General features: G+C 42.2%; 1 protein-coding gene across 1 annotated transcript in view; it reads right to left on the reverse strand.

Annotated features, from left to right (window-relative positions):
• Window positions 1-25,908, reverse strand: part of LOC134342938 (coiled-coil domain-containing protein 178) — a 361,847-nt gene that overhangs the window by 267,479 nt on the left and 68,460 nt on the right. Inside the window, exons 10-12 of the mRNA XM_063041651.1 lie at window positions 24,849-24,944; window positions 16,952-17,088; window positions 16,692-16,875 (exon numbers count right to left, since the gene is read on the reverse strand). Of these exons, the coding sequence (XP_062897721.1) occupies window positions 16,692-16,875; window positions 16,952-17,088; window positions 24,849-24,944 (417 nt within the window). The remainder of the gene's footprint in view (window positions 1-16,691; window positions 16,876-16,951; window positions 17,089-24,848; window positions 24,945-25,908) is intronic.

Consider the following 25,908-nt stretch of genomic DNA (forward strand, 5'->3'; position numbering starts at 1 on the left):
TGCGGGCATATAGCCAAGTGCATGATTAAACAAAGACAGCAAACAGGTGCTAATGGTCAATGACCTAATGAGTTGAATGAACTAAACTGATTAACTGAAACGAAAATGTATGTAGAAAGAATCAGACTGAAAGATGAGTGCTTGGCAGCTGTGATAGTTTACCTTCAAATCTTCAATTCTTACACCATGGCAAGAGTAAGCATAGCAACAAAGATCAAGGTGGTCATCTTCCAACGCAAGGCCTCTCCCAAGCAGAAACTTTGCAGCAGACAGGAGTTGTAAGACGCTGTACAAGCTCTTCTGAAGGAGCACAAAGAAACAGGCAAGGTTGAAGACCAGAAGTGCAGTGGCCGGCCTTGAAAACTGAGTGCAGCAGACGAAAGATACATCAAGCTGATGTCCCTTCCAAATCAGACGGAGTCCAGCTCTGAATTCACAGAAACCACTGGAACCTAAGTACACCCCTCTACAATCTGGGGAAGTCTTGTCAGAGGTGGTCTTCATGGAAGAGTTGCTGCCAGAAGTCATTCCTCTAAATGGAAACTAAGCCAAGAGACACACCTATGCACAAAAACACAAGGACTGGATGCTGAACAATGGCAGCAAGTGTTCTGAACCAACAAGCTAAATCATGACATTTTTGGTTCAACCGTAGAAGAACGACAGAGCACTACATGGATGAGTGTCTGCAGCTAACAGTGAAGCACGACGGAGGTTCCCTGCAGGTTTGGGGCTGTAATTCTGCACATGGAGTTGGTGATCTGATCAGAATTAATGGAATCCTCAATGCTGAGAAGTACAAGCAAATTCTCGTCCATCACGCAATAACATCAGGGAGACACCTGATCGGTCCCAACTTCATTCTGCTGCAGCACAATGACGGCCAAAGTCGTAAAAAAAAAACTATCTTTAGTGAAAAGAAGAATAAGGAGTTCTGTAACAGATGGTGTGGCCTCCGCAGAGCTCTGATCTCAACATCATTAAGGCTGTCTGGGATTACCAGGAGACACTAAAGCAAGCACTAAATATAGATTTGATTTGGTTTTTTACTATTTACTACTATCACAATTTTTTTTTATATTTAGAAACTTTTCATTTCATTGTTTTTGAAAGCATCTTCCCTTTCCAAAATTTTTTTATATATGCCAATACTTTTACACAGTACGGTGTACATTTTTTCCCATTTTTGTAGAACACAGAAACAGTAGTCATTGCTAAATGACATGGGGCAGACACAGCTACAGCTCAGGAGTGAGTTTTATTTGAGCCAATAAAAAGAGGGGAGGTGTAAGCAGAGTGGCCATTGTTGAAGTGGGCCGGTATAACAGTGGGAGGCTTTGGCTCAATAGGCTTCAACAAGAACAGGCTTGGGCAAGCACAAGCGAAGGTTCTAAGTAAGGTTATAGCAATTTTTTTTTCTCTCTCATTGTCTATTAGTACATGACCAGTGCGCTGAAAATGGGTCCAGAATTAGCAAAGTGCTTTGAGCAGCTCGTAATGGATCGTATTAAATCTCACCTTCCAGCTATATTGGACCCTTTCCAGTTTGTCTACCGCTCAAACCGGTCCACTGATAATGCCATAGCCCTCCACTCTGACCTGTCTGACCAAGGGAATGAAGACTCATACACCAGGATGCTGCTCATTGACTTGACTTTAGCTCGCTGTTTAACCTCAGAGGCTAGTGGGTAAACTGTCCACATTGGGAGCCAATACCCATCTCTGTGACGGAATCTTCCATTTCTTGATGGAAAAACCCCAGTCAATCTGAATTGACAGCAACATTTCAAGCTCCATCACGCTGAGAGCTGATGCCCCCCAGGGCTGTGTGCTCAGTCCACTGCGGTTCACACTGCTGACTCACAACTGCACTGTCAGATTCAGTTGAAACCACATCATCAAGTTCATTGATTATATTACAGTGGTTGACCCCATCAGCACAAAATGATGAGTCAGAATACAGAGAGGAGGTAAAATGGCTTGTCAGATGATGTGAGAACAATAACCTGAGTCCCAAAGTGGACAACACAAAAGAGAAAGGCACAAGTTGGTCATTCTTCATTGCACATTAATGGTTCTGCCATGAAGAAAGTGAAGAGCACATAACAGACTATCTAACCTAGATCCACAACAGCTGGACACGAGGAAATCTGCAGATGCTGGACATTCAAGCAATACACACAAAAAATGCTGGTGAACGCAGCAGGCCAGGCAGCATCTATAGGAAGAGGTACAGTCGACGTTTCGGGCCAGGATCCTTCATCAGGCAGCATCCTATAGATGCTGCCTGGCCTGCTGCGTTCACCAGCATTTTTTGTGTGTATTGCTCCACAACACCTCCTCATTAGTCAAGAAGGCACAGCAGTGTCTACACTTTAAGGAGACTGAGGCATACAAGGCTTCCCGGCCCCTTCTAACAACTTTCTACAGGAGCATCATTGAGAGTGTTCTGTCTAGTTGCATCATTGTATGTACAGAAGCTGCAAGGCCAAAAGACCGTACAGAGGAGAGAAAAATCCGCCGAGAGGATCTTCGGGGTCTCCCTCACCCGTTTGTGACAATTACCGGAAGCAATGCAGACGAAGGACCCAAAGTATTGTTGAGGAACACTACCACCCATCCCACAACCTCTTTGATCCATTAACATCAGGAAGAGGAACGGAAGCATCAGGACTAGGACTGCCAAACTGGGTAACAGCTTCTTAGGCTGTGAGACTAATGAATACTCTGTCAGCACTGAGGTCTCGTCATTGGGACAGTGAGCTGTTTATTGTTCACCCATGCATTGTGAATTTTGTTTTATTCACCTGTCTATAGCATAATATTCTGTGATATATGTTGCGTGGGTGCACAACATTCTGGAGGAATGTTGTTTTGTTTGGTTGTGTATATGTACAGTCAGATAACAATAAAATTGACCTTGAACTTGAACTGGTATATTCTTTGTGTGAGATGTAGGAACTGTAAGAGACTCCAGTCTCCCTGATAATTACATCTGTATGAAATACACCAAGCTATAGTTCCATAGAGACATGCTAGGAATTGGAGCTGCAGCCCAGTGGCCTTTGGCTCATACGGGAGAATAAGGAGGTGATAGATAGGAGGCACAGGGAGGTAGTTATCCCTAAGTTACAGGAGGCAGGTAGCAGGAGAAGGAAAGGGGATAGGCAACCAGTGCAGAGTACCCCTGTGGCCATTCCCATCAATAATAAGTGTACCACTTTGAATACTGTTGGGGGAAGGGGTAGCCTACCCGGGGGAGCCGAAGCAACTGAGTCTGTGGCTCAGAAGGGCAGGGGAGAGAAGAGAAGTGCAGTAGTGATAGGGGATTCCATAGTTAGTGGAGCAGACAGGAGATTCTGTGGTCATGAACAAGACACTCAGATGGTATATTGCGTCCCGCGTCCCAGGTCCCAGGGTTCGCGATGTCTCAGATCAGATCTATAGCATTCTGAAGGGGGAGGGTGAGCAGCAAGAAGTTGTAGCTCATATTAATACCAACAACATAGGTAAGAAAAGGGAGGATGTCTGAAGAGAGAATATAGAGAGTTAGGGAGAAAGCTGAAAAGCATGACTCCCATGACAGTATTCATAGGATTGCTGCCTGTGCCACATGTCAGTGAGGATAACAATAGGATGAAATGCCAGATGAATGCATGGCCGAGAAATTGGTGCAGGGAGCAAGTTCCAGATTTTTGGAGCTCTACAAAAAGAACAGATTACACCTGAACTGGAGGGGCATCAATGCTCTGAGGGACAGATTTCCTAGATCTGTTGGGGAACGATTAAACTAATTTGTCAGGAGGATAGGAACTGAAGTGATAGAACTGAGGATGAAGCAGTTGGAAGACAAGTAGATGCAGTGTGTAGTGAGACTGTAAAGAATGATAGGCATGATGATAGGGCAAAAATGCAGTCAGAGTGATCAGTTGAAGTGTAACATGGGGACAAAAATCAAAAAAAGTGATCAAGAGTGATTTCACGTCATATGCCGGTGATAATAAACCTGATTCTGATTCTGAAACCGAAAAGAGGACTAAAGGTGTTATATTTGAATGAACACAGTATACAGAATAAGGTAGACCATCTTGTGGCGCAGTTAGATTGCAAGGCATGATCTTGTGGGCAACATTGAGTCATGGCTGCTAGAAGGTTACAGTTGGGAGCTTAACATCCAAAACTACACACTGTATCAAAAGGACAGGCAAGTAGGCAGAAAAGGTGGCTAGATCGGTTGGTAAAAAATCAAATCAAATCGTTCCAAAGAGTTGACATACAGGATTGAAAGATGTAGAACCCTTGTGTGTAGAATTAAGTAACTGTAAGGATAAGAAACTCCTTATGGGAGTTATATGCAGGCCTCTGAACAGCAGTCAAGACGTACAGTACAAATTACAATGGGAGATTGAAAAGGCATGTAAAAAGGGCAATGTAATGATAGTCATGGGGGAATTTCAATATACAGGTAGATTGGGAAAATCAGGTTGGCGCTGGAACTTGCAGAATGCCTATGAGATGGCTTTTTAAAAGTAGCTTATGGTTAAACCCAATAAGGGAAAGGCAATTCTCAATTAGGTGTGGTGTAATGAACCAGATTTGATTAGGGAGTTTAAGGTAAAGGAACCCATGTGAGGCAGCGATCATAACATGGTAAAATTCACCTCGCAGTTTGAGAGGGAGAAGAAAAAAGTCAATGTCTTGTAATGGAGTAAAGGGAATTACAGAAGCCTGAGAGAGGAGCAGGCGAAAGTAGATTGGAAGGGGACACTAGCAAAAAAGAGAGCAGAACAGCAATTTGGAAGGTGCAGGGTAGATACATAACAAAGATGAAGTATTCTAAAGGAAGTATGAGTCAACCATAGCTGACAAGCTAAGTCAAAGACAGCATAAATGCAAAAGAAAGGGCATATAATATAGTAAAACTTAGTGAAAGTTAGAGAAACAGAAGGCAACTAGAACACCAGACAGAGAGAAACGATGAAATATGAAAGTAAGCTAGCCAGTAATATAAAAGAGGATATCAAAAGCTTTGGCAGATATATAAAGAATAAAAGAGAGGTGAGAGTGGATATCAGACCACTGAAAAATTATATTGGAAAGGTGGTAATAGGGGACAAGGAAAGGGTGGAAGACTTAATAAATACAAATCTTTTGTCAGTCTTCACTGCAGAATACTATACCAGCATGCCAGAAGTTCGAGAGAGTCAGGGGACCGAAGTGAGTGTTGTTGCTTTACTACAGAGAAGGTGCTTGGGAACCTGAAAGGTCTGAAGGTAGATAAGTCACCAGGACCAGATGACTATACTCCAGTTCTGAAACAGGTAGCTGAAGAGATTGTAGGGGTATTAGTAATGATTTTTCAAGAATCATTAGATTCTGCAATAGTTCCAGAGGACTGGAAAATTACAAATGTCACTCCACACTTTAAGAAAGGAGGGAGGCAGGAGAAAGGAAATTATAGGCTAGTGGTAGAAAAGATGATGGAAAACATCAATAAGGTTGAGAGGAGTTAGAGGAACGGGATAAAATAGGCCAAAGTCAACATGGTTTCCTTAAGGGAAAATCTTGTCTGACAAATCTGTTAGGATTCTTTGAAGAAATAATATGCAGGATAGACAAAGGAGAGTCAGTGAATGTTGTTTATTTGGATTTTCTGACTTTCTCTGACTTGGAATCTAGAATGCGACGGCAGAATTTACGAATGATTGGCGTGAGGGAAGCCGCTGAAGGTAACAACCCCATGAAATATTTCTCCCAACTTTTAAAAGATGCATTCCCTACTGTATTTCCTGACCAACCACCGCTACTGGATCGTGTTCACAGAATCCCATCATACTCGTCTAGGTCAGATAGACCTAGGCATGTTATCTTACGTTTTCATTACTTTCAAGACAAGGAGAGACTGTTTCGATTCGCTCGATCTAAAGGTTTCATTGATTTTTCGGATCTTAAGTTCCGATTCGTGGAAGATTTCAGTAAACCAATCTGGGACCAACGGGTCCGTTACAGATCCGTGATGTCGGAATTCTATAAGATGGATTTAAGACCAGCGCTGCTGTACCCTGCACGTCTAAGGATTCGCATGGCAGATGGAGCCCTTCGTTTTTTTGATTCTCCATCGGATGCCCAGAGTTATCTGGATCAACTCTCATCTCCAACATCTTAATTGCTTTCTTTTTAATTTTCTCCGTCGATCGGAGGCTGTGAATTGGTTGGTTTTAACTTTTCTGTGCCCTATTTGGGCAGAAAAGTTTACTTTCGATTTCTTAATATGGCTACTAAACTTTCTTTTTAACTGCGTCATTTCTTTCTTTTCCCAGGGGATTCTGGGTGGTTACTTCCCTTTTGTCATCTTACGTATTTCCTGTGCGGCCTTAAATTTTGTAGTTTTTGTTTAAATTTTATTCTGTTTTGCTTTCTATAATCACTTTATGTTAATAATCCTATTTTTTTTTTGTTGCTGTGTCTATTCATGAGTTTGAGGTTTATTGTGGTTTTTTTTAATATATATTTTCCGGCTTTTGTTCTGTTCTGTGTGTATTCTAATTGAGTTAACTTTTTTTTACTTATTTTTTTACTGTTTTACAATTAGCTGATCCTTTTCATATTTATACCTTTTTTTTAGGGAGCGTATACCGGAAGTCATGGGGGTAGTTTTAGCGCTTGCTTCTTTCTGGCGGGTCTGCTTTAGATTTTGCCTTGGGGTCTTGGGCTGGGGGGTGGCGGGAGGGGCTTCACGTTTTAGTTTGTTTTTCTTTGGGCTATATACATTATTGAAGTACTGGTTGCGTCCTTTTCCCCGGTATCTTTTGTATGTTCTGTTTCCTCTCCGGGTTTGTGGGTCGCGCCTATTGTCAATCCTCCTTGTCGTGGGTTGACTTTAGGATTTATGGAGTCTATTATTAATTTTGTCTCCTGGAATACTAATGGTCTTAATCATCCTATTAAAAGAAAAAAAGTTTTTAAAGTGTTCCGGAGACTTAAAGCACAAATTTTATTTTTACAAGAGACCCATGTACGGAGGGGGGACAGACTATGTTTTTTCAAATTCTGGAAGGAACAACAATTTCATTCGAACTCCAATGCTAAGATTCGAGGCGTCTCTATTTTTATAGATTCCTCAGTTACTTTTATACAACAGGATATTATCTCTGATCCGAATGGTAGATTTTTATTGGTTAGTGGTTTACTATTTAATAAAAAAGTAGTTTTGGTTAATGTTTATGCTCCTAATATGGATTGTCCGGAATTTTATAAATCATTGTTTGATCAGTTTCCGAATTTGAACGAGTTTTCATTGATTTGGGGCGGAGATCTTAATACCTGTTTATCTCCAGCTTTGGACCGTTCGGCTCCTTTACGGACTTTACCTAATAAATCTGCAAATTTGATTAATTTTTTCCTTTCTGATTCTGGGTCGACGGATATTTGGCGTTTTCTGCATCCTCAGGATTCTTTGAAGAAATAATATGCAGGATAGACAAAGGAGAGTCAGTGAATGTTGTTTATTTGGATTTTCAGAAGGCCTTTGACAAGGTGCCGCACATGAGGCTGATTAACAAGAACCCATGGCATTACAGGAAATATACTAGTGTTGGGTGACTGGCTGGAGGCAAAGACTGGGAATAAAGGGAACATTTCTGGATGGCTCCCAGTGGTGTTCCACAGGGTTGGTGTTGGGACTGCTTCTTTTCACGTTATATGCCATGATTTGGATGATGCAATTGATGGCTTTGTGGCCAAGTTTGCAGCTGATAGAAAGATAAGTGGTGTTGAGGAAGCAGGGAGTCTGCAGAAGGACTTAGATAAATGGGGAGAATGGGCAAAGAAGTGACAGGTGGAATATAGTGTAGTGAATTTTATGATCATGCACTTTATTAGAAGGAATAAAAGGCTTAGCCTATTCTTAAAAGGAGAAAAAAAATCACTAATCAGAGGTGCAAAGGGACCTGGGAGTTCTCTTGCAGGGTTCCCTAAATCGCCTCCCTCTAGTGCTCCTTCCCCCTTTTGCTTTCTTCCATGGTCATCTGTGTCTTTCACCAATCAACTCCCAGCACTTTACTTCATTCCTCCCCCTCTAGGTTTCACCTATCACCTGGTGGTTCTCTCTCCCCTCCTACAATCTTTTAAATCTACTCCTCAGCTTTTTTTTCCCAGTCCTGCCAAAAGGTTTCAGCCCGAAATGTTGACTGTTATTTTTTTCCATAGATGCTGCCTGGCCTGCTGAGTTGCTCCAACATTTTGTGTGGGCTGCCCATACCACTGACTACAGATTATCAAACGAGAACTCATTAGCCCTCATTTAATGAGTGTAGAAGGGCATTTTTGGAGAAGCAGCAGATGCACTAAAATGACATATCTAGATGGTGAAGCAGATACACAATAGTAGCTGCCTGAAAAACAACAAGAATAGGAAGCCATAGACAAACATGACCAGCTGTACAACCAATGGATAATATCAAAGCTCTACGGTCTTACTACATGTGGTCCTGAGTAGTTAAATAGCTGAGATGTGGAAACTACAGGAACTTCAACAATGGTAGAGTCTAGCATGCAAGACTTAACAGAAAAGGTGGAAGCATTCACAACATTTTCAGGCAGATCTTCTGAGATGATTCATCTTAACGTCTCCTTGAAATACACAATACAACAGGGGCCAGTATTTAGTTGATTGGTTTCACCCCTCATGATATTAAAAAAAAATCTGAGATCTAATGAAGTAACAAAGACTCTGGGATCATACAACATCTCAAGTGTGGTACTGAAGACATGTGCTCCAAAACCAAGCATGCCTCTAGTCAAGCTGATATATTGCACTGATGACACTTCTACCCAATAATGTGGAAAATTGGCCTATTCACAGAAAGCAAGATAAATCAAATGCAGCTAATAAATGCCAAGTGTATTTTCAATCATCTGCAAAGAGTAAAATGTTTCCTACAGTACTATAAAGTTCCAGATCTCATTACAATCTTAGTCCAAATACGATCAAAGAACTGAATGCCACAGGTGAAATGAGAATGCTGCTCATGCCACATTTGACTGAGTGTGGCATCACAGAATCAGGGTAAAGTTGAAGTTTACAAGTATTAAGGGGAAATCAAGACAATTTTGGTATTGCAGGTCAATCAACCTAGCCTCAGGATATTGCTGCGGGTATTTCTTGGGACAATGTCCTGAGCCCAATCATCTTCATCATCTTCTTAAGTCATATTCTGTCCTTCACACCAAAGTAAGGATGTTTGCAGATAATTCCAAAACATTCAATTGCATTACAATTCTCTAGCAAATAAAACAGTCGAGTACTACATGCAAGACGTGAGGAATGAGCTAGTTGAAGAGCGTCATGTAACAACAGTGCCTTATGCCAATGCCAAAGACTACCTGAAGAATCTAACTGCCTACCTGCCCCACCCAATTCAATGCTAATACCATCAACAGATACCCCCACATCAATATCCTGCGAAGATTCATTCACCAAAGATATACAATCATGTCAATAGACAATAGACAATAGGTGCAGGAGTAGGCCATTCGGCCCTTCGAGCCAGCACCGCCATTCACTGTGATCATGGCTGATCATCTACAATCAGTATCCAGTTCCTGCCTTATCCCCATAACCTTTCATTCCGCTATCTTTAAGAGCTCTATCCATCTCTTTCTTGAAAGCATCCAGAGACTTGGCCTCCACAGCCTTCTGGGGCAGAGCATTCCATATATCCACCTCAACTCTGTTCTAAATGGCCTACCCCTTATTCTTAAACTGTGGCCTCTGGTTCTGGACTCACCCATCAGTGGGAACATGCTTCCTGCCTCCAGCATGTCCAATCCCGTAATAATCCTATATGCTTCAATAACATCCCCTCTCAGCCTTCTAAATTCCACAGTATACAAGCCCAGTCGCTCCAATCTTTTGACATATGACAGTCCCGCCATCCCGGGAATTAACCTTGTGAACCTACGCTGCACTCCCTCAATAGCAAGAATGTCCTTCCTCAAATTTGGAGACCAAAACTGCACACAGTATTCCAGGTGTAGTCTCACCAGGGCTCTGTACAGCTGCAGAAGGACCTCTTTGCTCTTATACTCAATTCCCCTTGTTATGAAGGCCAGCATGCCATTAACTTTCTTCACTGCCTGCTGTACTTGCATGCTTGCTTTCAGTGACTGATGTACAAGAACACCTAGATCTCGTTGTGCTTCCCCTTTTCCTAACTTGACTCTATTTACATAATAATCTGCCTTCCTGTTCTTACCACCAAAGTGGATAACCTTACACTTATACACATTAAACTGCATCTGCCATGCATCTGCCCACTCACCCAGCCTGTCCAAGTCACCCTGCATTCTCATAACATCCTCCTCACATTTCACACTGCCACCCAGCTTTGTGTCATTGACAAATTTGCTAATGTTACTTTTAATTCCCTCATCTAAATCATTAATATATATTGTAAACAGCTGCGGTCCCAGCACTGAACCCTGCGGTATCCCACTGGTCACCGCCTGCCATTCCGAAAGGGACCAGTTAATCGCTACTCTTTGTTTTCTGTCAGCCAGCCAATTTTCAATCCATGTCAGTACTCTGCCCCCAATACCATGTGCCCTAATTTTGCCCACTAATCTCCTATGTGGGACTTTATGAAAGACTTTCTGAAAGTCCAGGTACACTATATCCACTGGCTCTCCCTTGTCCATTTTCATAGTTACATCCTCAAAAAATTCCAGAAGATTAGTCAAGCATGATTTCCCCTTTGTAAATCTATGCTGACTCGGACCGATCCTGTTACTGCGATCCAGAAGTGTCATAATTTCATCTTTTATAATTGACTCCAGCATCTTTCCCACCATTGACGTCAGGCTAACCGGTCTATAATTCTCAGTTTTCTCTCTTCCTCTCTTCTTGAAGAGAGGGACAACATTAGCCACCCTCCAATCCACAGGAACTGGTCCTGAATCTACAGAACATTGGAAAATGATTACCAATGTGTCCACGATTTCTAAAGCCACCTCCTTAAGTACCCTGGGATGCAGACCATCAGGTCCCAGGGACTTATCAGCCTTCGACGAGAAGAGGCGGAGGACAAGCTAGCTCGCAGTTAGTTTTTACAATGTCTCCTGAGATGGTGATGTGTCTCTCATGTGAGATGTGGCAGTCTTGGGAGAACTCCCCTCTCCCGCAGAGTCACATCTGCCAGAAGTGCATACGGCTGGGCGATCTGGAAGACTGCATAAGGAATCTGGAGCAGCAGCTGGATGACCTTCGACTCATAAGGGAGAATAAGGCAGTCATAGATGAGAGCTACAGGGAGGTAGTCACACCTAGGCTGTCAGAAGCAGGTCGTTGGGTGACAGTCAGAGGGGGGAAAGTGAAGGTGAGCAGACAGGTAGTGCAGTCCACCCCTTAGCCATTCCCCTGAATAATAAGTTTACCGCCCTGGATACTGTTGGCGGGGACGACCAACCAGGTGTGAGCCACAGTGGCAGGGCCTCTGGCACTGAGTCTGAACCTGTGGTGCAGAAGGGTGGGATGGAGAAGAGGAGAGCTGTCGTCATTGGAGACTCTATAGTCAGGGGAGCAGACAGGAGATTTTGTGGACGTGAGAAGGACACCCGCATGGTTTGTTGCCTCCCGGGTGCCAGGGTCTGGGATGTCTCTGACCGGGTACACGACATCCTGGTATGAGAGGGAAAACAACCAGAAGTCGTGATACATGTTGAGACCAACAACATAGGCAGGAAGAGGGATGAGGTCCTGAAGTGTGAGTTTTGGGAACTAGGCAGAAGGCTCAAGAACAGGACCTCAAGGGTGGCATTCTCAGGATTGCGGCCAGTGCTACGTGACAGTGATGGTAAGAATTGGAAGAGATGGCAGTTGAATGTGTGGCTGAGGAGTTGGTGCAGGGAGCAGGGTTTTAGATTTTTAGATCATTGGAATCTCTTCTGGGGAAGGTGGGACCTGTACAGATTGGATGGGTTGCACCTGAACTCGAGGGGAAGCAATATCCTTGCAGGTAGGTTTGCTAGCATGGTTCGGGAGGGATTAAACTAATTTGTGACGGGGATGGGACCCAGAGCGATAGAGCAATGAAAGAAGTGCATGGAGTAAAGCCAGATCTGACATACAGAGAGGCTTTGAGGAAAAAGAAGCAGAATAAACGGTGTAAAGACAGTAAGGTAGAGGGCTGAAATGTGTGTACCTCAATGCAAGAAGCATCAGGAACAAAGGTGATGAACTGAGAGCTTGGATACATACATGGAATTATGATGGAGTGGCCATTACAGAGACTTGGCTGGCACCAGGGCAGGAATGGATTCTCAATATTCCTGGATTTCAGTGCTTTAAAAGGGATAGAGAGGGCAGAAAAAGGGGTGGAGGGGTGACATTACTGGTCAGGGATACTATTACAGCTACAGAAAGGGTAGGTAATGTAGCGGGATCCTCTTTTGAGTCAATATGGGTGGAATCAGGAACAGGAAGGGAGCAGTTACTCTATTTGGAGTATTCTATAGTCCCCTAGTAGCAGAAGAGATACAGAGGAGCAGATTGGGAGGCAGATTTTGGAACGGTGCAAAAATAACAGGGTTGTTATCATGGGTGACTTTAACTTCCCTAATATTGATTGGCACCTGATTAGTTCCAAGGGTTTAGATGGGGCAGAGTTTGTTGTGGTGTGTCCAGGACGGATTCCTGTCACAGTATGTGGACAGGCCGACCGGGGGAATGCCATACTAAATATAGTATTAGGTAATGAACCGGGTCAGGTCACAGATCTCTCAGTGGGTGAGCATCTGGGGGACAGTGACCACCGCTCCCTGGCCTTTAGCATTATCATGGAAAAGGATAGAATCAGAGAGGACAGGAAAATTTTTAATTTGGGAAAGGCAAATTATGAGGCTATAAGGCTAGAACTTGCGGGTGTGAATTGGGATGATGTTTTTGCAAGGAAATGTACTATGGACATGTGGTCAATGTTTAGAGATCTCTTGTGGGATGTAAGGGATAAATTTATCCCGGTGAGGAAGATAAAGAATGGTAGGGTGAAGGAACCATGGGTGACAAGTGAGGTGGAAAATCTAGTCAGGTGGAAGAAGGCAGCATACATGAGGTTTAGGAAGCAAGGATCAGATGGGTCTATTGAGGAATATAGGGAAGCAAGAAAGGAGCTTAAGAAGGGGCTGAGAAGAGCAAGAAGGGGGCATGAGAAGACCTTGGTGAGTAGGGTAAAGGAAAACCCCAAGGCATTCTTCAATTATGTGAAGAAAAAAAGGATGACAGTAGTGAAGGTAGGACCGATTAGAGATAAAGGTGGGAAGACATGCCTGGAGGCTGTGGAAGTGAGCGAGGTCTTCAATGAATACTTCTCTTCGGTATTCACCAATGAGAGGGAACTTGATGCTGGTGAGGACAATATGAGTGAGGTTGATGTTCTGGAGCATGTTGATATTAAGGGAGAGGAGATGTTGGAGTTGTTAAAATACATTAGGACAGATAAGTCCCCGGGGCCTGATGGAATATTCCCCAGGCTGCTCCACGAGGCGAGAGAAGAGATTGCTAAGCCTCTGGCTAGGATCTTTATGTCCTCGTTGTCCACAGGAATGGTACCAGAGGATTGGAGGGAGGCGAATGTTGTTCCCGTGTTCAAAAAAGGTAGTAGGGATAGTCCAGGTAATTATAGACCAGTGAGCCTTATGTCTCTGGTGGGAAAGCTGTTGGAAAAGATTCTTAGAGATAGGATCTATAGGCATTTAGAGAATCATGGTCTGATCAGGGACAGTCAGCATGGCTTTGTGAAGGGCAGATCATGTCTAACAAGCCTGATAGAGTTCTTTGAGGAGGTGACCAGGCATGTAGATGAGAGTAGTTCAGTGGGTGTGATCTATATGGATTTTAGTAAGGCATTTGACAAGGTTCCACACGGTAGGCTTATTCAGAAAGTTAGAAGGCATGGGATCCAGGGAAGTTTGGCCAGGTGGATTCAGAATTGGCTTGCCTGCAGAAGGCAGAGGGTGGTGGTGGAGGGAGTACATTCAGATTGGAGGATTGTGACTAGTGGTGTCCCACAAGGATCTGTTCTGGGACCTCTACTTTTTGTGATTTTTATTAACGACCTGGATGTGGGGGTAGAAGGGTGGGTTGGCAAGTTTGCAGACGACACAAAGGTTGGTGGTGTTGTAGATAGTGTAGAGGATTGTCAAAGATTGCAGAGAGACATTGATAGGATGCAGAAGTGGGCTGAGAAGTGGCAGATGGAGTTCAACCTGGAGAAGTGTGAGGTGGTACACTTTGGAAGGACAAACTCCAAGGCAGAGTACAAAGTAAATGGCAGGATACTTGGTAGTGTGGAGGAGCAGAGGGATCTCGGGGTACATGTCCACAGATCCCTGAAAGTTGCCTCACAGGTGGATAGGGTAGTTAAGAAAGCTTATGGGGTGTTAAGCTTTCATAAGTCGAGGGATAGAGTTTAAGAGACGCGATGTAATGATGCAGCTCTATAAAACTCTGGTTAGGCCACACTTGGAGTACTGTGTCCATTTCTGGTCACCTCACTATAGGAAGGATGTGGAAGCATTGGAAAGGGTACAGAGGAGATTTACCAGGATGCTGCCTGGCGTGGAAAGTATGCATTATGATCAAAGATTAAGGGAGCTAGGGCTTTACTCTTTGGAGAGAAGGAGGATGAGAGGAGACATGATAGAGATGTACAAGATAATAAGAGGAATAGATAAGAGTGGATAGCCAGCGCCTCTTTCCCAGGGCACCACTGCTCAATACAAGAGGACATGGCTTTAAGGTAAGGGGTGGGAAGTTCAAGGGGGATATTAGAGGAAGGTTTTTTATTCAGAGAGTGGTTGGTGCATGGAATGCACTGCCTGAGTCAGTGGTGGAGGTAGATACACTAGTGAAGTTTAAGAGACTACTAGACAGGTATATGGAGGAATTTAAGGTGGGGGCTTATATGCGAGGCAAGGTTTGAGAGTCGGCACAACCTTGTGGGCCGAAGGGCCTGTACTGTGCCGTACTATTCTACGTTCTATGTTCAACAGCCTATTCAACACCATTTCCTGCCTAATATAAATTTCCTTCAGTTTATCAATTACCCTAGGTTCTTTGGCCACTATTATATCTGGGAGATTGTTTGTGTCTTCCCTAGTGAAGACAGATCCAAAGTACCTGTTCAACTCGTCTGCCATTTCCTCGTTCCCCATAATAAATTCACCCGCTTCTGTCTTCAAGGGCCCAATTTTGGTCGTAACTATTTTTTTCCTTTTCACATACCTAAAGAAGCTTTCACTATCCTCCTTTATATTCTTGGCTAGTTTACCTTTGTACCTCATTTTTTCTCTGCGTATTGCCTTTTTAGTTACCTTCTGTTGCTCTTTAAAAGTTTCCCAATCCTCCGGCTTCCCACTCGTCTTTGCTATGTTATACTTCTTCTCTTTTATTTTTATACTGTCCATTACTTCCCTTGTCAGCCACGGCCTCCCTTACTCCCCTTAGGATCTTTCTTCCTCTTTGGAATGAACTGATTCTGCACCTTCCGCATTATTCCCAGAATTATTCCCACTTGCCATTGCTGTTCCACTGTCATCCCTGCTAGGGTATTGTTCCATTGAACTTTGGCCAGCTCCTCCCTCATAGCACCATAGTTCCCTTTGTTCAACTGTAATACTGACATTTCCGAGTTTCCCTTCTCCTTCTCAAGTCAGGGGCTATCTATCCTCTGCTTACAAGCTCACTTCCTGACATTTAAAAGCATTCTAGGAGCACAATGGAATACCATCGACTTGCAATAATACAGCTCAAACACTACTCAAAACGTTCGACATCATCTAGATCAAGGAACATTGGATACTTGGTATGCTATCACTCCTGTAAATATTTATTCCCTCCTTATCTACTGAATCCTGGCTATTATCTAAAAAAGGAGCTGCAGTTACCTGCACCAACAGCACCTCTTACATCTGTATATTTGGTGGTCAAGATTGAGAGGGGCTGTGAGAATCTTAGGTTGTAATTCATAGTGAACAAATACAATTTAATCTATGAATTATGACCCAAGATTCTGTTGTTCTGCATGGTCGAAACTATTTATTGTTATGGTCTATGCAGAACAACAAAAAAATGTTAAAAATTATTAATGTATAAGAAAAGATGAAATTGGAACAAGTCACTGAGACTGGATCTTATAATCTGTGTTTAAAATGTTTAAAATGCAGATGTGGAAGTCTGAAATAAAAAAAAACAGAAAATGTTAGAAATATTCAGTAGGATCAATCTTTCAAATTTCAATCATGTTTAGTCCTTCATTTTTAATAAAGTGACTTCAACCTGAAATGCAAAATTGGTTCCTTTCTTTGCAGATGCTTCCTGAGCATTTCCAGCATTTTCTTTTTTTATCCTTGCATGGTTTGCAGACTTCAATAGTTTTAGCTATTTACGGTATATTATTTTGTTGAATTGCAGACTCACATACAGTTCTTTTCTAGAATTTGTGCTAAAATTCATTTATATATCACATCAGGTTTAACTAAGTTACAAAGAATCATAGGTATTGTCATTATTTTGTTCATTATCAATTTTTATGCAATAAAATCATTAAAATCCACTCCTATATATTAGCCATGGCAAAATAAATCCACTGAATCTAAAAAGTTTTTAAAATATACAGACTGTATTAACCACTAACCTTTGGTTTTCCTTCCTCATCAGATATTGTTATTTTCAATATTGCTAGCTTGGTCCTCTGTGCATTTAGCACTTTCTCCACTTGGGAGAGCTGTTTCTTCATGCTGGCTAATTTGTCATTATTAATTTTTAGAGCTTCTTGTATTTGCTGCATTTCTCTTTTCATTTTATTTCTTTCCTGGCGACTTTAACAGATGCCAATGTTATTTTTTTAATAAATCAAAATAATTATGATAGAGTAGAACTTTATTTATCACTTACCTATCTTTAATGTTGTTGTTAAACGTTTCAATAGCCAATTCAAGTTCTTTATTTTTAGTCTCCAAATTCGTAAGCTCATCCAGTATTTTGTCATATTCTTTTTGTTGATTTGACAAATCAGTATTGCCATTTTGCATCTACACATACAAACATACAGATTCAAGCTATTAAAAGTTAGAACAAAAAAATCTACCAGCACAGTTTCTATAAAGGAATATTAATGTATTTCATTTACTCCTAAGTAGATGTAAAGAAGTTTTTACAAACCAGGTTTACTGAGTCAAAAAGAAACTACAGTATACAGATGTCAATTTCCTCAGCCAAAATAATGGTCAGCTGTAATGAAAAATATTGCCTTGGGATATGAAAGATAATCACATTCATATAGCACAATGCATTGCCATTCTATTGGATTATGCCAGGAATTGATTGTTCAAGTTTCACATGCAGTGATCTGACATTTAATGCTCATGACCAATGGGGGCTGAAGTGGAGTAACTCAGAAAAAAAAACTTTCTCTGCAAGGACATTTGCAGAACCTGTTCAAATCATTACATTCAAATCGGGGCTGCATTATCACCCAATTGAGAACTCATCTCTGCACCACGCCATTCTTTTTCCATCATCCTAGCTTATGTTTCTTTTTGTTTTCCAGTATAAAGTTTGCTGATGGGTTAAGATGATGTTTCACGTGCTCCAGATGACTTTTATATTTCTGTACCTCTCCTTGTGACATTCCCCTGCTCTACTTTACATTTAATTTTATTATTCTGTGCCCACACTAGTGGTATATGTTGGAGCCACCAAATGTTCACCAGTTGTTCAGGTAATTGTTCGAAAGGAAGTAATGATTAGAAAAATTACTGGCTGAAATTTAAGTGGGCATTATAAGAGGATACACCAAATCAGAATTGATTTATTCTTCAATTAAATATTAAATCCCACCATTTTTAATTATGCTTCTACTCACAGAGACTGTCATTTTGCATTCAGACTCTCATCCCAAGCTACTCAAGTGAATGGAGCAGTAGACATCACTCATGCATTCCACAGTTCAATGACTGTCAGGAATTCAAAGACATCCAAGCTTGGGAAACTCACTACTGCTAATTCTATAGATTTGCATGCTGAAACACAACTTTGTGTTCCCTTCATATTAAATATTAATATAATATAAAATTATATTAATACTTAATGTTAAGGGAACACAAAGTTCACTTTATATATTAATATAATATAAAATTAAGTGAACGTAATATTAAAAATGTTAAGCTCACTTAATTGGATGCGAATCAGACCATTACCAACTGCATTCATTGTGATCAGTCAAGGAAAACTATTACAAAAATATCCCATGATAAAAGAATTCTAAAAGGGTTATTAAATTGCTGTACATTACCTTTGGGATGCAAACTCTCCTGACTTCCAACTCCATAATAATAGATCTGCCATTCATCAAACACAGTTTAAAAAAAAGACTGTCTATATTAGGCTTGTTGATCACTCAAAATTATACATTAGGGCCAATTACCTTTCTCCTCTCAGAAGAAACTACATGAGGCAAAAGAATGCTTGGTATTCAAATACATATACTGTGTAATTTTTTTTCCATCAGTTAAATTAATGATGGAAAGATCATACACAGAAATGCCCATTTTTCCAATGTGCACTCTTAGCATCTGCACATAAAGAGGGAAAATCACTTTTACAATTTAAATGGAAGGAATCCAACTGAACACCTTTCTAATAGAACGTTGGCCATCCGTGAATCAACTTGTCCACAAAGTTAGGTACACAAAATAATGGGGGGGGGGAGAGAGAAAATTAAGTACAAGTCTATTTTATTGGTGCTGGAAGTTCTAGTAAATAAATGAAGCACAGTCACTCCCACCGTTTACTGTATATGAATGTTTACATCAGTACAAAACCAGATGTGAGCACAGGAATTAGATGAGCAAGGAAAAATGCTTTAGTTTTCCTAAAATATCCAGATTTCTCAGCCATTACTGAAGCAATTACAATTTTATTTTGATTTTTAACATATTGGGGTAAAAGTTTTTTTTCCCTGATTTACAGCCTTTTTGCATGAATCACCAACGGCACAGGAAAAGAATTAGACAAAAACAGAAAATGTTGGAATCATTCAGCAGATAAAATAGCATTCTCAGAAACAATGTTGGTTGATTAAGGACTCCTTATCAGAATTGGGAAAGTGTGAACATAACTATTTTAAGATGCAATGAGGTTGTGGAGGGTGAGGGGTGGGCTTCAGGGTAAGAAACAGAGAAAATGTGATAAGGTGCAGATCAATGTTGTCAAGGCAACAATTACTTAAAATACCAGTTGGAGACAGAAAATAACGGAACAGACTTGTGTGAGGGCTCTCAACCTTTTTATGCCATGGACCAATACCATTAAACAAAGCGTCTGTAGACCAAAGGTTAGGAACATGAGGGGGATCTTCTTCACTCAGAGGGTGATGAAAATGTACAACGAGCTGGCCGCAGAAGTGGTGACTGCAGGATTGAATTCAACATTTAAGGGAAATTTACCTCTCATCCTCCATCTCTCCAAGGAGAAAAGGCCAAATTCACTCAACCTGTTCTCATAAGGCATGCTCTCCAATCCAGGTAAGATCCTTGTAAATCTCCTCTGCACTCTCTCTAAAGCAACAACATCCTTCCTCTCTTGAGGTGACCAGAACTGAACACAGTACTCCAAGTGGGGTCTAACTACAGTCTTATATAGCTGTAACATTACCTCAAAGCTCCACAACTCAATCCCACATCTGATGAAGGCCAACATAGGATGAGAGGTGACCTGATAGAGGAGTATAAGATGATGAGAAGCATTGATCGTGTGGATAGTCAGAGGCTTTTTCCCAGGGCTGAAATGGCTAGCACGAGAGGGCACAATTTTAAGGTGCTTGGAAGTAGATACAGAGGAGATGTCAGGGGCAAATTTATTATGCAGAGAGTGGTGAGTGCATGGGAAGTGCTGCCGGCATCGGTGGTGGAGGTGGATACGATAGAGTGTTTTAAAGAGGCTCCTGGATAGGTACATGGAGCTCAGAAAAATAGAGGGCTATGGGTAACCCTAGGTAATTTCTAAGGTAAGGACATGTTTGGCACAGCTTCGTGGGCCGAACAGCCTGTATTGTGCTGTACGTTTTCTATGTTTCTATACTATAGGCCTTCTTAACAACACTATCAACCTGTGTAGCAGCTTTTGAGTGTCCTATGGACATGGACCCCAAGATCTTGCTGATCCTCCACACTGCCAAGAGTCTTACCATTAATATTATGTTCTGTTTTCAAATTTGACCTACCGAAATGAACCACCACACTTAGTTCTGCACCTTATCGATGTCCTGCTGTAACCTCTAAGCACTTTCCAGACTATCCACAACACCCCCAACTTCTGTATCACCAGAAAATTACTAAGCCACGCTTCTACTTCCTCATCCAGATTTTATTTTTAATCAGAAAGAAGAGGGGTCCTAGAACAGCTCCCTGTGGAACACCACTGGTCACCCTCCTCCATACAGAATACAAACCATCCACAACCACCATTTGCTTTCTGTGGTCAAGTCAATTCTGGATCCACAAAGCAAGGTCTCATTGGATCCCATCCCTCATTACTTTCTGAATGAGCCTTATTAAATGCCTTACTGAAATCCATACATCCACTGTTCTACTTTCATCAATGTGTTTTGTTAAGTCCTCAAAGAATTTAATCAGGTTCATAAGGCATGACATGACCTTGACAAAGCCATATTGACTAATCCTAATCAGATTATTTTTCTCCAAACGTTCATAAATCCTGCCTCTCAGGATATTCTCCAGCAGCTTACCCACCACTGAAATAAGACTCACACTCTATAATTTCCTGGGTTATCTCCACTTCCTTTCTTGAACAAGGGAACAGCGTTTGCAACATTCCAATCCTCTGATACTTCTCCTGTCCCTATTGATGATGTAAATATCATCACCAGAGGCTTAGCAATCTCCTCCCTCTCTTCCCACAGTAGTCTGGGGTACAGCTCGTCTGGTCCCAGTGACTTATCTAACTTAATACCTTTCAAAAGCTCCAGTGTGTCCTCTCTCTTAATGTCTATACACTCAAACGTTTCAGTCTGCTTGAAGTCATTCCCACAATTGCCAAGGTCCTGTTTACTGGTGAATACTGAAGCAAAGTATTCATTCAGTTCCTCTGCTACCTCCTGCGGCTCCATGCACGTATTTCCACTCTCATTCCTGATTGGTCCTATTCGCACACGACTCATCCTCTTGCTCTCCACATACTTGTAGAATGCCTTGGCGTTTTCCCTAATGCGATTTGCCAAGGCCTTCTCATGGCCCCTTTTAACTTTCTATCCTGGTGTCTCTTTTGCTGCTGCAGAATCTCCCATCTTCCCCCCTAACTCTTGAGTCTCCTATGACTATACCCTTCCCTTTGGAGGCTCAGAGCTGAATGCAGAGCTATTGGTCTGGCTGCTGCTGCCTTGCCCAGATAAGTCATACCCCACGGCAGTATCCAAAGGGGTATAGTGGTTGCTGGGGGGAATGGCCACACGGGGACCCTGCACTGACTTCTTTCTCCCTTGACCTCTCTTGGTGAATTCTACTTCCTGGATTCTGCATTCTGGGTCAACCAAGGTTGTGTACCCTTGCCACTTGAGAATAACTTCTTTTGAGGGGCATATCTATCCTGCACCTTGTGAACTATTCCCAGAAACTTCATCCGCTCTGCTCTGCCATTATCCACGCCTGTATCCTCCCCCAATCCACCTGGACAAGCTCCTTTCTCATGCCACTGTAATTCACTTTATTCAATTACAATACTGATACATCTGACTTATGCTTCACCATCCCAAGTTGCAGTTTGAATTGAATCATATTATGATCACTGTCTCTTAAGGGTTCCTTCATCTTAAGCTCCCTAATAAAATCTGGATTATTACACTACACCCAATCTAAGATAGCCTTTCCCCAAGTAAGTCAAGGACAAGCTGCTCTAAAATGCCATCTCATAGGCATTCAATAAATTTCCTCTCTTTCAATCTGACACCAATCTGATTTTCCTAACCCCCTTGCATATTGAAGTCCTCCATTACAATTGTGACCTTATGCTTATTACATGCCCCTTCCAGCATGCTTTGCAATCTCAACCCCACATCTTGGCTACCATTTGAAGACCTATATATATCATTCCCATTATGTTTTTTTTTACCTTACCGTTTCTTAACTCCTTGCAGAAAGATTCGACATTACGTCACCTCCGTCTAAAGATATAATTCCATCTCTCACCAACAGAGCCAAACCACCGCCACTGCCTTCCTGCCTGTCCTTTTGATACAAAGTACATCCTTTGATATTAAGTTCCCAACTATGACCTTCTTTCAGCTACAATGTCATACCAACCAATCTCTAATTGTGCCACAATTTTATCCACTTTTTTCCGAATGCTACGTGCATTTAAATTCACCATCTTCAGTCCTACATTCTGGGCCCTTTTGAATTTAGCCTCTGTGATACATTAAGACCATACGATATCGGAGCAGAAGTAGGCCATTTGGCCCATCAAGGCTGCTCCGGCATTCAATCATGGGCTGATCCAATTCTTCCAGTCAACCCACTCCCCTGCTTTCACCCCATCCCCTTTGATGCCCTGGCTAATCAAGAACCTATCTATCTCTGTCTCAAATACACCAATGACTTGGCCTCCACGGAAATTTGTGGCAACAAATTCCACCCTCTGCCTAAAGTAATTTCTCTGCATCTCTGTTCTAAAAGGATGTCCTTCAATCCTGAAGTCGTGCCTTCTTGTCCAGAATCCCCTACCATGGGAAATAACCCCACCATATCTAATCTGTTCAGGCCTTTTAACATTCGGAATGTTTCTATGAGATCTCTCCTCAATCTCCAGAACTCCAGAGCATACAGCCCAGCAGCTGCCAGACGTTCCTCATATGGTAACCCTTTCATTCCTGGAATCATTCTCGTGAATCTTCTCTGAACCCTCTCCAATGTCAGTATATCCTTCTTAAAATAAGAAGCCCAAAACTGCACACAATACTCCAAGTGTGGTCTCACAAGTGCCTTATACAGCCTCAACATCACATCTCTGCTCTTATATTCTATACCTTTAGAAATGAATGCCAACATTACATTTGCCTTCTTCACAACTGACTCAACCTGGACGTTAACCTTTAGGGTATCTTGCACAAGGACTTCCAAGTGCCTTTGCATCTCTGCATTTGAATTATCTCCCCATCTAAATAATAGTCTGCCCGTTTATTTCTTCCACCAAAGTGCATGACCATACACTTTCCAACATTGTATTTCATTTGCCACTTTTTTGCCCGTTCCCCTAAACTATCTCAGTCTCTCTGCAGGCTCTCTGTTTCCTCAACACTATCCGCTCCTCTACCTATCTTTGTATCATTCGCAAATTTAACCACAAATCTATTAATACCGTAGTCCAAATCATTGACATACATTGTAAAAAGCAGCGGTTCCAACACTGACCCCTGTGGAAATCTACTGGTAACCGGCAGCCAGCCAGAATAGGATCCCTTTATTCCCACTCTCTGTTTTCTGCTGACCAGCCAATGCTTCACCCAAGCTAGTAACTTCCCTGTAATTCCATGGGCTCTTATCTTGCTAAACAGCCTCATGTGCGGCACCTTGTCAAAGGCCTTCTGAAAAGTACACCACGCCTACTGCATCTCCTTTGTCTATCCTGCTCGTAATTTCCTCAAAAAATTGCAGTAGGTTTGTCAGGCAGGATTTTCCTTTCAGGAAACCATGCTGGTTTTGCCCTATCTTGTCATGTGCCTCCACCTAATCTCACCCCTAACAATTGATCCAACTCTTTGCACTGTCTGCATTTCTACCCAATCATTGGCTTGTCCTTGCTTACATTCAAGTTACATTTATCTTGTAATTCTGCTGGCTCATTCTCAGCTCCATCATACTGGTTCCCATCCCCCTGCCATTTTAATTTAAACCACTCCCAACAGTTCTAGCAATCCGACGCTCAAGGATATTAGTGCCCCTCAGATTTAAGTGCAACCCGTCCCTTTGTACGTTACACCTGCCCCAGAAATCTGAATCCCTGCCCCCGTTCCAATTCTTCAGACACGCATTTATCTCCCACCTCATTCTATTCCTATCCTCACTGTCACGTGGCACAGGCAGCAAAGCTGGGATTACTACCCTTGAGGTCCTGCTTCTCAACTTCCTTCCTAACACACAGTATTCTGTTTTCAGGACATCCTTTCTTTTTCTACTTATGTTCTACAATATGCACCACTACTTATAGCTGCTTACCCTCCCTTTTCAGAATATTGGGGATACGTTCCGAAACATTGCAGAACATTGCAGAACCTGGCAGCTGGAAGGCAAACTACCATCCATGTCTCCTTATCATGTCCAGATAATCACCTATCTGTCCCCCTAACTATAGAGTCTCCTATGACTGCTGTCATTCTCTTCTTCTGTTCGATGATGAGAAAATTCTTCAATTGATCAATGACCAGCTTTATAATATCGAGCTCAGAAAATTGTAATGTGTTTTGGTTGTGGAGGCCACCTTTATGTATATTTAAGGCAGAAGTTGATAGATTCTTGATTAGTCAGGGCATGAAAGGATACAGGGAGAAGGGGAAGGTAGGAGATTGGGGCCAAGAGAGAAAATGGATCAGTCATGATGAAGTGGCGAAACTGACAAGATGGGCTAAATGGCATAATTTTGCATCTATACATTTTTCCATGGGATCATCTTTTATTTGGAGTAAAACATAAATGGGTTGAAAAAAATTGTTACATGTTAAGATAGGTGGCGAAAAGACCTCCCTCAGATTTTTTAAAAAAGATAAACGATAGTCTCTTACTTTATCTCTAATAGTGTGTTCAATTTCAGTGCAAGACGCTGCTAGCATTTTGATCTCAACATATTCATCTGTAACTTTAGCTTTCAATTGTTGTATCTGTTTGGGGAAAAAACAAGCAAAGCCAATAAATATTATTCCAATTTTCAATAGTACCACTAAAGTAATTTGTTTTTTATTATCCTAAACAATTCACAATTTTTAAGTAAGCAGTGCTTCAAGGCCGCCACCATCGTCCCCGTGCCTTAGAAGACTTCAGTGTCCTGCCTCAACAACTACCATCCTGTTGCACTCACATCCATCATCATGAAGTGTTTCGAGAGGCTCGTCAAGACCCTGCTGCCCCCCTCACTGGACCCCCTGCAGTTCGCGTGCCATCCCAACCGTTCAACAGACAACGCCATTGCCATCACCCTCCACCTGGACAAAAAAGACACGTACGTTCGCATGCTGTTCATAGACTTTATTTCAGCATTCAACACGATCATTCCTCAGAAACTGATCGGAAAGCTGAGCCTACTGGGCCTGAACACCTCCCTCTGCAACTGGATCCTAGACTTCCTGACTGGGAGACCTCAGTCAGTCCAGATTGGAAGCAGCATCTCCAATACCATCACACTGAGCACGGGGGCCCCCCAGGGCTATGTGCTCAGTCCACTGCTGTTCACTCTGCCAACCCACGACTGTACTGCAATACACAGCTCGAACCACATCATCAAGTTCGCCGATGACACGACCGTGGTGGGACTCATCAGCAAGAACGATGAGTCAGTATACAGAGAGGAGGTGCAGCGGCTAACAGACTGGTGCAGAGCCAACAACCTGTCTCTGAATGTCAACAAAATAAAAGAGATAGTTGTTGACTTCAGGAGGACACGGAGCGACCACTCTCCGCTGAACATCGACGACTCCTCTGTAGAGATCGTTAAGAGCACCAAATTTCTTGGTGTTCACCTGGCAGAGAATCTCACCTAGTCCCTCAACACCAGCTCCATAGCAAAGAAAGCCCAGCAGCATCTCTACTTTCTGCAAAGGCTAAGAAAAGTCAATCTCCCACTCCTCA

The sequence above is a fragment of the Mobula hypostoma genome, chromosome 1, assembly GCF_963921235.1.
Source record: "Mobula hypostoma chromosome 1, sMobHyp1.1, whole genome shotgun sequence".
Lineage (NCBI taxonomy): Eukaryota > Metazoa > Chordata > Chondrichthyes > Myliobatiformes > Myliobatidae > Mobula > Mobula hypostoma.